Below are 13610 nucleotides of genomic sequence, written 5' to 3' on the forward strand. Positions count from 1 at the left end.
TGCTTAACCCCTGGAGTGTGTGATGCGGGGGGGTTGGGGTGTTCATTGCTTGTCTGAGCCAGGGAGTGTGTGATAGCAGAGTATGAAGGGAGCTTCACTCTTTGTCTCACCTCGTTGGAGTAATGTGCTATGTTGGGGGAGATTAAAACAATAAGACATAGGAGCAGAATTAGGCCATTCAGCCCATTGGGTCTGCTCTGCCATTCCATCATGGCTGATCACAAGTCCCAGTCAACCCCGTACACCTGCTCTCACCATATCCCTTGAGGTGACACCCAATCAGGAAACAATCAACTTCTGCCCAATTTACCCATGGACCTGGCCACCACTGCAGCCTGTGGTGGAGGTTCCATAGATTCACCACTCTGTGGCAAAAAAAAAATTCCTCCTTACCTCTGTTCTAAAGGTTGCTGCTGAATTCTGAGGCTGTTTCCTCTAGTTCTGGATACCCCCACAACAAGAAGCATCCTCTCCACATCCACCCTAACCAGTCCTTTCAACATTCGATAGGTTTCAATGAGATCCCCCCGACATTCTTCTAAATTCCAGTGAGTACAGGCCCAAAGCTGCCTAATGCTCCTCATATGTTAACCCCTTCATTCCTGGAATCATCCTCGTTAACCTCCTCTGGACTCTCTCCAATGACAACACATCTTTTCTGAGATAAGGGGCCAAAGCTGTTGACAATACTCCAAGTGCAGCCCGACTAGTTTTTTTTATAAAGCTTCAGCATTATTTCCTTGTTTTTATATTCTACTCCCTTTGAATAAATGCCAATATTACATTTGCCTTCTTTACCAGATGCAAATTGTAAATTAACCTTTTGTGTTTTTGCATGAAAAATCCCAAGTCCCTCTGCAATTCTAATGTTTGAATTTTCTCCCCATTTAGATAATAGGCTGCACTATTGTTCCTTTTACCAAAATGCATTATCGTACATTTCCCAACACTGTATTCCATCTGCCACTTTTTTACCCATTCTTCCAATCTGTCTAAGTCCTGCTGCTTCCTCAGCACTACCTGCCTTTGTATCATCTACAAACCTTGCCATAAAGCCATCAATTCTATTATCAAAATCATTGACAAGAAATGTAAAAAGTAGTGGTCCCAATACTGACTCCTGAGGAACACCACTAGTCACTGGCAGCCAACCAGAAAAGGCCCCTTTATTCCCACTTGCTGCCTCCTGCCTGTCAGCCACTCCTCTATCCATGCCGGTATCTTTCCTGTAACGCCATAGGATTTTATCTTGTTAAGCAGCTTTATGTGTGGCACCTTATCAAATGCCTTCTGAAAATCCCAGTAAATCACATCATCTGCCTCTCCTTTGTCCACCCTGCTTGTTACTTCCTCAAAGAACTCTATCAGATTTATCAGGCAAGATAAATCCCTTTACAGAAACCACACTGATTTTGACTTATTTTATCATTAGTCTCCAAGTACTGTATCCCGAAACCTCAAACTTAATAATAGGCTCCAACATTTTCACAGCCACTGAAGTTAGGCTAATGGGCCTATAATTTCATCTCTTTTGTCTTCCTCCCTTCTTAAAGAGTGGCATGACATTTTCTAATTTTCAGTCTTTCGGGATCATGCCAGAATCAAGTGATTCTTGAAAGATCATGGCCAATGCATTCGTTATCTCTTCAGCAACCTCTCTCAGGACTCTGGTTGTAGTCCATCTGGCCCAGGTGACTTATCCACCTTAAGACCTTTGAGTTTGCCTAACACTTTTTCCTTTGTAATGGCAATGGCACTCACTCTTGACACTCACGGACCTCTGACACACTCCAGAGGTGTGTGATGGGACAGTGTGGAGGGAGCTTCACTCTGTGTCTGACCCCGGGAGTGTGTGATGGGACGGTGTGGAGGGAGATTCACTCTGTGTCTGACCCTGGGAATGTGTGATGGGACAGTGTGGAGGGAGATTCACTCTGTGTCTGACCCCGGGAGTGTGCGATGGGATGGTGTGGAGGGAGCTTCACTCTGTGTCTGACCCCGGGAATGTGTGATGGGACAGTGTGGAGGGAGTTTCACTCTGTGTCTGACCCTGGGTGTGTGTGATGGGACGGTGTGGAGGGAGATTCACTCTGTGTCTGACCCTGGGAGTGTGTGATGGGACGGTGTGGAGGGAGATTCGCTCTGTGTCTGACCCTGGGAGTGTGTGATGGGAGGACGGTGTGGAGGGAGATTCATTCTCTGTCTGACTCCAGGAATGTGTGATGGGACAGTGTGGTAGAGACAATTGCAGATGTTAGAATCTGGAGCAAATATCAAACAGCTATTGAACTGAGTCTGTCAGTCAGCATCTGTGGAGACAGAGCAACAGATGACGTTTTGTGCCCTGTGTATCCTGGTGAAGGGCTTAGCTTGAAATTCCTTAGCATAAGGAATAAAATGGACGATCTTGAAATTCAGCTACAGATTGGCAAATTTGACATTGTGGCCATCTCTGAAACTTGGCTAAAGGGTGGCTGCCATTGGGAGTTGAACGTCCAAGGATATACGGTGTATCAGAAAGATCGGTTAGTAGGCAGAGGGGGCGGTGTGGCTCTGTGTATGAGAAATAATAGTAAATCATTAGAAAGTGGTGATGTAGGATTAGAAGGTGTTGAGTCTCTATGGGTTGAGTTAAGAGATGGCAAGAGTAAAAGGACCCTAATGGCAGTTGAATACAGGCCTCCAAACAGCAGCCGGGATGTGGATTACAAATTACAGCAGGAGATGGAAAAGGCGTGTCAGAAGGGCAATGTCATGATAATTGTTGGGGATTTTAACATGAAAGTGGATTGGGAAAACCAGGTCTGTACTGGACCTCAAGAGAGAGAATTTGTAGAATATCTAAGGGATGGCTTTTTAGAACAGCTTTTTGTTGAGCTCACTAGGGGATTGGCTGTGCTGGATCCGGAGGTGATAAGAGAGCTTAAGGTTAAGGAACCCTTAGGGAACAGTGATCACAATACGATAGAGTTCACATTGAAATTTCAGAGGGAAAAAATAACATCCAATGTGTTGATATTTCAGTGGAATAAAGGAAATTATGATGGCATGAGAGGGGAACTGGCCGAAGTTGACGGGAAAGGGACATTTGTAGGAAGGACAGCAGAGCAGCAATGGCTGGAGTTACTGTGAAAAATGAGGGAAGTACAAGACAGATATATTCCAAATAAGAAGAAATTTTCAAAGGGAAAAAGGGAAAAACACAATTTTCAAAGTGGTTGACAAGTGAAGACAGAGTCAAAGTAAAAGCAAAAGAGAGGGCATACAAGGAAGCCAGAGCTAGTGGGAAGGTAGAGGATTGGGGAGCTTTTAAAAAACTTGCAGAAGGAAACTAAGAAGGTCATTCAGAAGGAAAGGATGAATTATAAGAGGAAGCTGGTGACTAATATCAAAGAAGATACTAAAAGCTTTTTTAAGTATATAAAGGGTAAAAGAGAATCGAGGGTAGATATAGGACCAATAGAAAATGACCCTGGTGATATTGTAATGAGAGATGCAGAGATGGCAGAGGAACTGAATGCGTATTTTGCATCAGTCTTCACAGTGGAAGATGTCTACAGTATACAGATGTATACAGTATATACAGTATACAGTCTATATTCAAGAGTATCAGGAAAGTGAAGTTTCTGCAGTGAAAATTATGAATGAGGTGCTCAAGAAGCTTAATGCTCTGAGGGTGGATAAAGCTCCTGGACCTGATGGAATGCACCCTTGTGTTCTGAAGAAAGGAAGTAGATGGAGAGATTGCGGAGGCATTAACAATGATCTTTCAAAAATCGATAGATTCTGGCATTGTACCAGATGACTGGAAATTTGCAAATGTTACTCCACTATTTAAGAAGGGTGGGATGCAGCAGAAAGGAATCTATCGACCTGTTAGCCTGACATCAGTGGTTGGGAAGTTGTTGGAATCGATTGTTAGGGATGAGATTACAGAATACCTGGAGGCACATGACAAGATAGGCCAAAGCCAGCATGGTTTCCTGAAAGGAAAATCCTGCCTGACAAACCTACTGCAATTTTTTGAGGAAATTACAAGCAGGGTAGACAAAGGAGATGAAGTAGATGTGGTGTGCTTGGATTTTCAGAAGGTCTTTGACAAGGTGCCACACATGAGGCTGCTTAGCAAGAGAAGAGCCCGTGGAATTACAGGGAAGTTACTAACTTGGGCGGAGCATTGGCTGGTCGGCAGAAAACAGAAAGTGGGAATAAAGGGATCCTATTCTGGCTGGCTGCCAGTTACCAGTGGAGTTCCACAGGGGTCAGTGCTTTTTACAATGTATGTCAATTATTTGAACTACAGTATCAATGGATTTGTGGCTAAATTTGTTGATAGGTGGAGGAGTGGGTAGTGTTGAGGAAACAGAGAGCCTGCAGAGAGACTTAGATAGTTTAGGGGAATGGGCAAAGAAGTGGCAAATGAAATACAATGTTGGAAAGTGGATGGTCATTCACTTTCATGGAAGAAGTAAACGGGCAAACTATTATTTAGATGGGGAGAGAATTCAAAATGCAGAGATGCAAAGGGACTTGGGAGTCCTTGTGCAAGATACCCTAAAGTTTAACCTCCAGGTTGAGTCGGTGGTGAAGAAGGTGAATGCCATGCTGGCATTCATTTCTAGAGGAATAGAATATAAGAGCAAAGATGTGATGTTGAGGCTCTATAAGGCACTCCTGGACCACACTTGGAGTATTGTGTGCAGTTTTGGGCTCCTTATTTTAGAAAGGATATACTGACATTGGAGAGGGTTCAGAGAAGATCCACGAGAATGATTCCAGGAGTGAAAGGGTTACTGTGTGAGGAATGTCTTGCAGCTCTTGGGCTGTATTCCCCGGAGTTCAGGAGAATGGGGGCGGGGGGGGGGGGTGGAATCTCATAGAAACATTACGAATGTTAAAAGAAATAGATGGGCAGAAATAGACAGGAGTTTCAGGGAGACAGCCACCCCTAAAAGTCAGGAGACAGGTAACTGGGTGACTGTCAGGAGAGGGAAGGGGATCAGACAGAATGAGCAGAGCACCCCTGTGGCCGTTCCCATCAATAATAAGTATACCGCTTTGGATACTGTTGGTGGGGACGACCTACCAGGGACAAGTTGTAGTTGTCGTGTCTCTAGCACCGAGACTGGACCCTCAGCTCAGAAAGGAAGGAGGGAAAAGAGGAGATCAGTAGTGATAGGGGATTCGATATTTAGGGGGACAGATAATAGACTGTGGGAGAGATCGAGAATCCCGGATGGTCTGTTGCCTCCCTGGTGCCAGGGACCGCGATATCTTGGATCAAGTTCTCGCTATGTAACACGGAGCATCATAGGAAGTCATTCCTACCTGTGGCCATCAAACTTTACAACTCCTCCCTCGGAGTGTCAGACACCCTGAGCCAATAGGCTGGTCCTGGACTTATTTCCACTTGGTATGATTAACTTATCATTATTTAATTATTTATGGTTTTATATTGCTATGTTTCTTCACTATTCTTGGTTGGTGCAGCTTTAACAAAACCCAATTTCCCTAGGGATCAATAAAGTATGTCTGTCTGTCTATATTCTCAGGAGAGAGGGTGCAGTCAGATGTTGTGGTCCACATGGGGACCAATGACATAGACAGGAGTAGGGATGAGGTTCTGAAGAAGGAATATAGGGAGTTAGGAAAGAAGTTAAAAAGCAGGACATCAATGGTGGTAATCTCGGGATTGCTGCCTGTGCCACGAGACAGAGGGGGTAGGAACAGGAAGTTATGGCAGATGAATGCGTGGCTGAAGAGTTGGTGCACTGGGCAAGGGTTCAGATTTCTGGATGATTGGGATCTCTTCTGGAGAGGGTCTGACCTGTGCAAAAAAGACAGGCTGCACCTGAACTGGAAAGGGGCCAATATCCTGGCGGGCAGGTTTGCTAGAGCTGTTGGGGAGGGTTTAAACTAGTTCGGCAGCAGGGTGGGAATCAGACTGTGAGTGCAGAGATTAAGGTAGAAGGACAAGGGCATGATGCTATGTGTTCTGAGTTGGTGAGGAAGGACAGGCAGGGGACAAAACATAAACATAGTCAGTCAGAGGGGTTGAAATGTGTCTATTTCAACGCTGGGAGTATTAGGAATAAAGGGGATGAACTTAGAGCATGGAACTACGTGGAACCACGATGGAGGAACCACGATTGTCTGATGTAAGTACTGGGGTTTAGGTGTTTTAAAAGGAATAGGATGGGAGGTAGAAAAGGGGGGAGGGAGGAGTGGCATTGCTGGTCAGGGATAGTATCACGGCTATAGAAAGGGAGGACGCTGCAGAAGGAGTGTCCACGGAGTCAGTCTGGGTGGAAGTCAGAAATAGGAAGGGATCAATCACTGTGCTGGGAGTAGTCTATAGGCCCCCAAATAGCCCTCGGGACACCGAGGAGCAGATAAGCAGGCAGATTTTAGAATGGTACAGGAAATACAGGGTAGTAGTTATGGGTGATTTCTACTTCCCTCATATTGACTGACACCTCCTGAGTGCAAGGGGGATAGATGGGGTTGAATTTGTCAGGTGTGTTCAAGAAGGATTCCTGACACAGTATGTGGACCGGCCAACGAGAGGAGAGGCTATACTGGATCTAGTTCTGGGTGATGAACCTGGTCGGGTGACAGACCTCTTGGTGGGGAAGCATTTTGGTGAGAGTGACCACAACTTCCTTAGCTTCAGCATAGCTATGGAAAAGGATAAAAACAGACAAAATGGGAAAGTGCTTAACTGGGGAAGGGCTAACTATGAAGGGATGAGGCAGGAAATAGCGAGAGTAAATTGGAAACATATGTTCAAAGGTGAAAGCACAGAAGTAATGCGGGAGAAGTTTAGGGACCACTTGTGCTGGGTTCAGGATAGGTTTGTCCCACTGAGACAAGGAAAAAATGGTAGGAAAAGAGAACCATGGCTAACGAAACATGTGAGGCAACTTGTCGAGAGGAAGAAGGAAGCATATGTTAGATATAAGAAGCAGGAAGCAGGAGGGGCTTATGAGAAATATAGGGTAGCCAGGAAGGAGCTTAAGAAAGGATTTAGGAGAGCTTGAAGGGGGCATGAGAAGGCCTTGGCATGTAGAAGCGTTCTATGCATAAATGAAGAACAGAGGGATGACACCAATGAAGGTTAAAAGATAAAGAAGGTAACATGTGAATATGAATACTTTGCTTCAGCATTCACAAGTGAAAAGGACCTTGACCAGGGTGAGGTCGAAATAGAACAGGCCTATGTGCTGGACAATGTGGAGATTAAGGAAGAGGAAGCATCAAGATTGCTAAGTCCCCAGGGCCGGACGTGATATACCCCAGGCTGCTGCGGGAAGTGAGAGAAGAGATCGCTGGAGCAGTAGATATGATCTTTGAATCCTCTTTGGCTGCAGGGGAAGTGCCAGAGGATTAGAGAATGGCAAATGTAGTTCCCTTGTTTAAAAAACGTTGTAGGGAGAATCCTGGGAACTATAGACTGGTGGTATTATGTAGGTGGTCTGCAAACTATTGGAAAGGATTCTTAAGAATAGGATCTACAAGCATTTGGAGAAGTACAGTCTACTCAAGGATAGTCAATATGGCTTTGTGAAGAGAAGGTCGTGCCTCACGAGCCTGATTGAGTTTTTTGAAGAGGTAACAAAAGAAATTGATGATGGTAGGGCAGTGGATGTGGTCTACATGGACTTTAGCAAAGCATTTGACAAGGTCCCTCATGAGAGACTCATCCAGAAAGTCATGAGTATCAGTGGAAAGGCATGGGATCAGTGGAACCTTGGCTGTTTGGATTAAAAAACTGGCTTACAGGAAGAAAGCAGAGGGTAGTAGTGGAAGGAAAGTATTCTGCCTGGAGGTCGGTGACTAGTGGAGTACCGTAGGGATCTGTCCTGGGACCCCTGCTATTTGTGATTTTTATAAATGACCTGGATGAAGAGGCAGAAGGATGGGTGAATAAGTTTGTGGATGACACGAAGGTTGGAGGAGTTGTGGGTGGAGCTGTAGGTTGTCGAAGGTTACAAGAGGATATAGACAGGCTGCAGAGTTGGGCAGAAAAATGGCAGCTGGAATTCAATCCGGATAAGTGTGAGGTGATGCATTTTGGAAGGACAAACCAGAAGGCTGAGTACAGGATTAATGGTCAATTATTTAAGAGTGTGGATGAACAAAGGGACCTTGGGGTTCAAATCCATACATCCCTCAAGGTTGATAGGGTGGTTAAGAAGGCCTAAGGGATGCTAGGCTTCATTAACAGGGGGATTGAGTTCAAGAGTAGAGAGGTCATATTGCAACTCTACAAATCTCTGGTGGGACTGCACTTAGAGAATTGTGTTCAATTCTGGTCACCTCATTATAGGAAGGATGTGGAAGCTATGGAGAGGGTGCAGAGGAGATTTACCAGGATGTTGCCTGGATTAGAAAACAAGTCATATGAAGCAAGGTTAGCAGAACTGGGACTTTTCTCTTTGGAGCGTAGAAGAATGAAAGGGGACTTGATAGAGGTCTACAAGATTATGAGAGGCATAGATAGGGTAGATAGTCAGTACCTGTTTCCCAGAGCATGAATAGCAAACTCCAGACGGCATATGTACAATATTAAGGGAGGGAAGTTTAGGGGAGACATCAGGGGTAAGTTTTTTTACACAGAGGGTTGTGGGTGCCTGGAATGACTTGCCAGGGATAGTGGTGGAGGCTAAAACATTAGGGGTATTTAAGAGCCTCTTGGACAGGCACATGGATGAAAGAAAAATAGAGGGTTACGGGGTAGTGTACGTTTAGTACTTTTTTTTAAAGGAATATATGGGTCGGCACAACATGGAGGGCTCAAGGGCCTGTATTGTGCTGTAGTGTTCTAGTGTTCTAGATTCACCACCCTCTGGCTAAAGAAATTCCGAGTCATCTCTGTTCTAAGTGGACACCCCTCTATTCTGAGGTGGTGTCCTCTCGTCCTACAGCCCCCCGCTATAGGAAATACCCTCTCCACATCCAGTCTACCAGACCTCTCAATTACTGATAGGTTTCAATGCCCCCCCCCCCCATTCTAAACTCCAGCGAGTACAGGGGCAGAGCAGTTAAAGGCTTCTTGTATATTAACCCTTTCATTCCCAGAATCAGTCTCATGAACCTTTTCTAATCCTTCTCCAAAGCCAGCACATATTGTATATTCTTAGACAAGGGGCCCAAAACTGCAGACAACGTTTCAGGTACTGGGGAGTTGTGCTTCCTTATGACCTGATAGTTGGTGTCATTAACTGTACCTGGTGGGATTGCACCGTGCTCCACTGGGACCTTCTCCCGGTCACGTGCCAGGTATTTCTGAAGAAGGCTGTCAAGGATCCTGTTGAAGGCCGCTATCTCCAGCAGCCCATAGGTTTGTGACTGCTGCTGGAGGGCTGGACAGCCAAGCTGGGGGCCGAGTGCCGGACGGCAGTGCTGCAGAAATTGGAGGGTGTTGGGGAGGAGGTCCAGAGCGAGGTCCCTCCAGAGGGCCAGCGTGCGCCGATGCACCACGTACTGGCTGTAGACCGAGTTCATCGTGTGGGTGTAGAGAGCCTGCCAGCCGCAGTTGCCCTGAAAGTGGATCAGGCTGCACCTGGCCAGTGTGGCAGGACTGGCATCGCTCAGGTCGCCCGTCTCCAGGATGAGCGAGGTGGACTCGGGTAGCAGCAGCCGCTCTCCTCTGGCCAGAGTGAGGTGGTTTCCCTGCGCCAACAGTCCACTGACAGGCAGCAGCCAGTCGAGGCACATCTCACCGTCCATTACCACCCACCGGAGTGGCTCCGGCCGCCAGAAAGGCTTAACCTGAAGGGACCCGATGTCCTTGGAGTGTGTTCTGTCCTGTACCCAGCGGTCGGTCTCACCCTTTATCCAGGCCTGGTTCCACAGGGAGCCCAGCAGCTGGGCTGAGGACAGGCTGTTAGGGAAGTAGACGATCACGTTCACTGGTGGACCCATCAGGTCATCCCCTCTGGAACCAGCTGTCTGTTCCAGGTCACCTTGAGACAGCCGATTCAGTGCCTGCGACAAGACCCTGTATGAAGTTGTCTTGCCGCTGCCAGCAGGGCCGAAGAGGATGACCCCTCGGCTGTTTCTGAGTGCCTGGGAAAGGGCCAGAGTGTTACTGACCGCTTCCCCCGTCACCTCGAGCCCTGAGTCCAGGAGACTCTGCCTGATGGCATTAAGGAGCCCGGGGGAGTGGTCTTGTTGGGCAACAAATGTCTGGGCTCTGGGGAACAGGTCCCTCAGGACATCCTGCAGATCTTGGCATCGCTCGGGGCTGGCAGTGGATGAGGAGAATGTGGTCAACAGAGCCCTCAGTACCGAGGATTCCTCGAGTTCTATAATCGACTCAAACTGAGCAGCTAGTGAGGGTTTGCCTCTCTCCTTGTCTCCATCAACAGCCCCCACCACACTCTGCCCAGCCCGATCTGACTGGTCAGGGGTGGCCCTGCTGCCTTCCGAAGGGCCTTTGCTGGGATTGCCAGCCACTGTGGAGGGTGCTGTCTGCAGAATTTGGTAAAGAAGCTTGGCTGCTGCCCGCACCACCATGTCCACAGCCGACAGGCAGCAATAATCCCCGAAAAGACCACAGTCCCTTGCCACCTTGAAAAACAGTGCAATTTTCCTGGCCAGGTGGGCAGGGTTTAGGAAGCCAAGGGTGAGCAACTTGACCTCAATGATGATCAGGATGTCCGGCCGGACCACGCTGACCGGTCTCAGCACAGTGCGCAGGTTCTCCGGCAGAGTAATGCTCGAGTCAAATGCTGGGAAACTTGTGAAGACAGCGTAGTTGATTCTGACTGGGATCACTCTTCCTTCGAACAAGATACTTCCCACAGCTGTTGGGTCCAACAGCCTCAGGTCCTCTGAACTCCTCGTCCGCCTGAGTCCCAGGAGAGTGCCCTCCCTCTCTGGCACATCGGTCAGGCTGTTGTGTGGCTGTTGTGAAGAGAGAGTGTCCTGTTTCTGGGAGTTATAGGTTGTTGTCAGTTGCCTGTAGGAATCCTGAATAGTCATTAACTGTTGTCCAAGGGTAGACAATGCTCCGCGTGTCAGGAGGTCTGTGTCTTTCAGCTGCAGCCATGCGCCGGACTGGACAGCTCCTCTCAGTACCTGAGCGAGGAAGCAGGAGGTCACACCCTCGCCACACTGCAGGGTGACCAGCTGGGAGCCCAGAGCATGAGCAAGGTGTGAGAGGGTGGCAGATTTACCTGTCCCACAGGGCCCCACCAGGGCACAGGTACTGAAGCTCTGAACGGCCAGCAGCAGGGCCAGGCAGGTCCTGTCGGTCAGAGGGGTGTGCACGGACTGGTGGCCACAACCGGTGTACTCGTAGTCGTAATACAGGCTGGTGCTCAGAGTGTCCAAGTAGCACCTCAGACCAAACAGCTTCCGCTGTGGCTCTGGTGTTGATGGGCCAAACGCATTGACCGAAGGATTCGTGGCTTCCCTCTTGGGGAAAAGCCAGCCCAAGTCAACCCTGTATTTGAGGAGTTTCTGCCATTGGAAGGAGGTCTCTGAGTCGGTGTTGGCAGCCATGAGGTGGTGACTGAGATCGCGGTGATAGATGACGGTGACGGTCAGATTCCCAAGGAGGGAGAGCAACCTCAGCTCTTCGGCCTCTTGCGTCATGGATTTGCAGAACCTACGAATGACCAGAGCTAGATGGTCTACCTTCGCCCTGTAGAGAGCCAAGAGCCAGGCCCTGGGAGCCAAGTGGGCAAACAGCACCTTCTTGACCTCCCTCTGCCAACACAAGTTCTCAGTGACGAGGATACACTGCTCTGGGTACGACTGTGCCATCTTTGTGACCTGCCCCATCAGCTGCACTGCCTTGTAGGCGTTGGACCTGCCTGTTGTCTGCAGTATGGTCCTGGTGGTGTCTGCTGCAGATGTCATGCCCTCTCGGACGCAGTTTTCCAGAGCACGGAACAGACTCTGTTGCACACCCAGCTCTAGCCTCTGGAACCAGCTAACCACAGTGTGACCTGGCTTGAGGGGGTCCAGCAGCTCCAAGCGCTCCCTCCACTGGCCGTAGATGGCCAGCACATTAACCTGAGGCACAGCCAGCTGCAGAGTGGCATTCCCTGTCGCCTCACACTGAAGGTCCTGGACATTTCTGAAACACTTCTGGACAAAGGGCAGGAGTTTCCGGGGGTCAGACTCCAGGGCAAAGAGAGAAAACAATTCATCATCACTGAGAAAGTGAAGCCGAGAAAAGTCTCGACGGGCAGCTTCCAGCAGACTGGACATCTGCACGGTAATCTGCTCCATGGCTACGATGCCTGTGTGGAAGATCTCACACAAGGTCATGCACTCAAACTTCAGGGTGTCCTGGCCATCGAGGACCAATTGAATCGAGGGGTTGGCAGACAGAGCTGTGATCACTCTCCGATACAATGCATCCACTTCCTTAATGTTGGACATCTGTGGACAGAGGAGGAGAGCTGTGGAAAGTGATGGCATCGGGTTATAGACAGCACAGCCCCCCTCTCTGATAACACAGTCCTATCCGGACGGATACACAGAGCCCAGCACCCCTCTCTGATAACACAGTCCTATCAGGATCGATACACAGAGACCGATCCCTCTTTCTGATAACACAGTCCTATCCGGACGGATACACAGAGCCCAGCCCACCTCTCTGATAACACAGTCCTATCCGGACGGATACACAGAGACCAGCCCACCTCTCTGATAACACAGTCCTATCCGGACGAATACACAGAGCCCAGCCCACCTCTCTGATAACACAGTCCTATCCGGACCGATACACAGAGCCCGATCCCTCTCTCTGATAACACAGTCCTATCTGGAACGATACAGACCCCAGCCCCAATCTCTGATAACACAGTCCTATCCGGACCGATACACAGAGCCCAGACCCCCTTTCTGATAACACAGTCCTATCTGGACCGATACACAGAGCCCGATCCCTCTTTCTGATAACACAGTCCTATCCGGACCGATACACAGAGCCCGATCCCTCTTTCTGATAACACAGTCCTATCCGGACCGATACACAGAGCCCAGACCCCCTTTCTGATAACACAGTCCTATCTGGACCGATACACAGATCCCAGCCCCAATCTCTGATAACACAGTCCTATCTGGACCGATACACAGAGCCCGATCCCTCTCTCTGATAACACAGTCCTATCTGGACCGATACACAGAGCCCGATCCCTCTTTCTGATAACACAGTCCTATCCGGACCGATACACAGAGCCCGATCCCTCTTTCTGATAACACAGTCCTATCCGGACCGATACACAGAGCCCGATCCCTCTTTCTGATAACACAGTCCTATCCGGACCGATACACAGAGCCCGATCCCTCTTTCTGATAACACAGTCCTATCCGGACCGATACACAGAGCCCGATCCCTCTCTCTGATAACACAGTCCATTGCGGACTGATACACAGAGCCCGATCACTCTTTCTGATAACACAGTCCTATCCGGACCGATACACAGAGCCCAGCCCCCCTCTCTGATAACACAGTCCTATCCAGATCAATACACAGAGCCCGATGCCTCTCTCTGATAACACAGTCCTATCCGGATCAATACACAGAGCCCGATCCCTCTCTCTGATAACACAGTCCTATCCGGACTGATACACAGAGCCCAGCCCCT

At 48.6% G+C, this 13610-nt stretch overlaps 1 protein-coding gene across 1 annotated transcript in view; it reads right to left on the reverse strand.

The window, feature by feature from the left end:
- Window positions 1–13610, reverse strand: part of LOC132390685 (dynein heavy chain domain-containing protein 1) — a 329747-nt gene that overhangs the window by 173736 nt on the left and 142401 nt on the right. Inside the window, exon 6 of the mRNA XM_059963241.1 lies at window positions 9231–12399. Within this exon, the coding sequence (XP_059819224.1) occupies window positions 9231–12399 (3169 nt within the window). The remainder of the gene's footprint in view (window positions 1–9230; window positions 12400–13610) is intronic.

The sequence above is a fragment of the Hypanus sabinus genome, chromosome 3, assembly GCF_030144855.1.
Source record: "Hypanus sabinus isolate sHypSab1 chromosome 3, sHypSab1.hap1, whole genome shotgun sequence".
In the NCBI taxonomy this organism is placed as follows: Eukaryota; Metazoa; Chordata; class Chondrichthyes; order Myliobatiformes; family Dasyatidae; genus Hypanus; species Hypanus sabinus.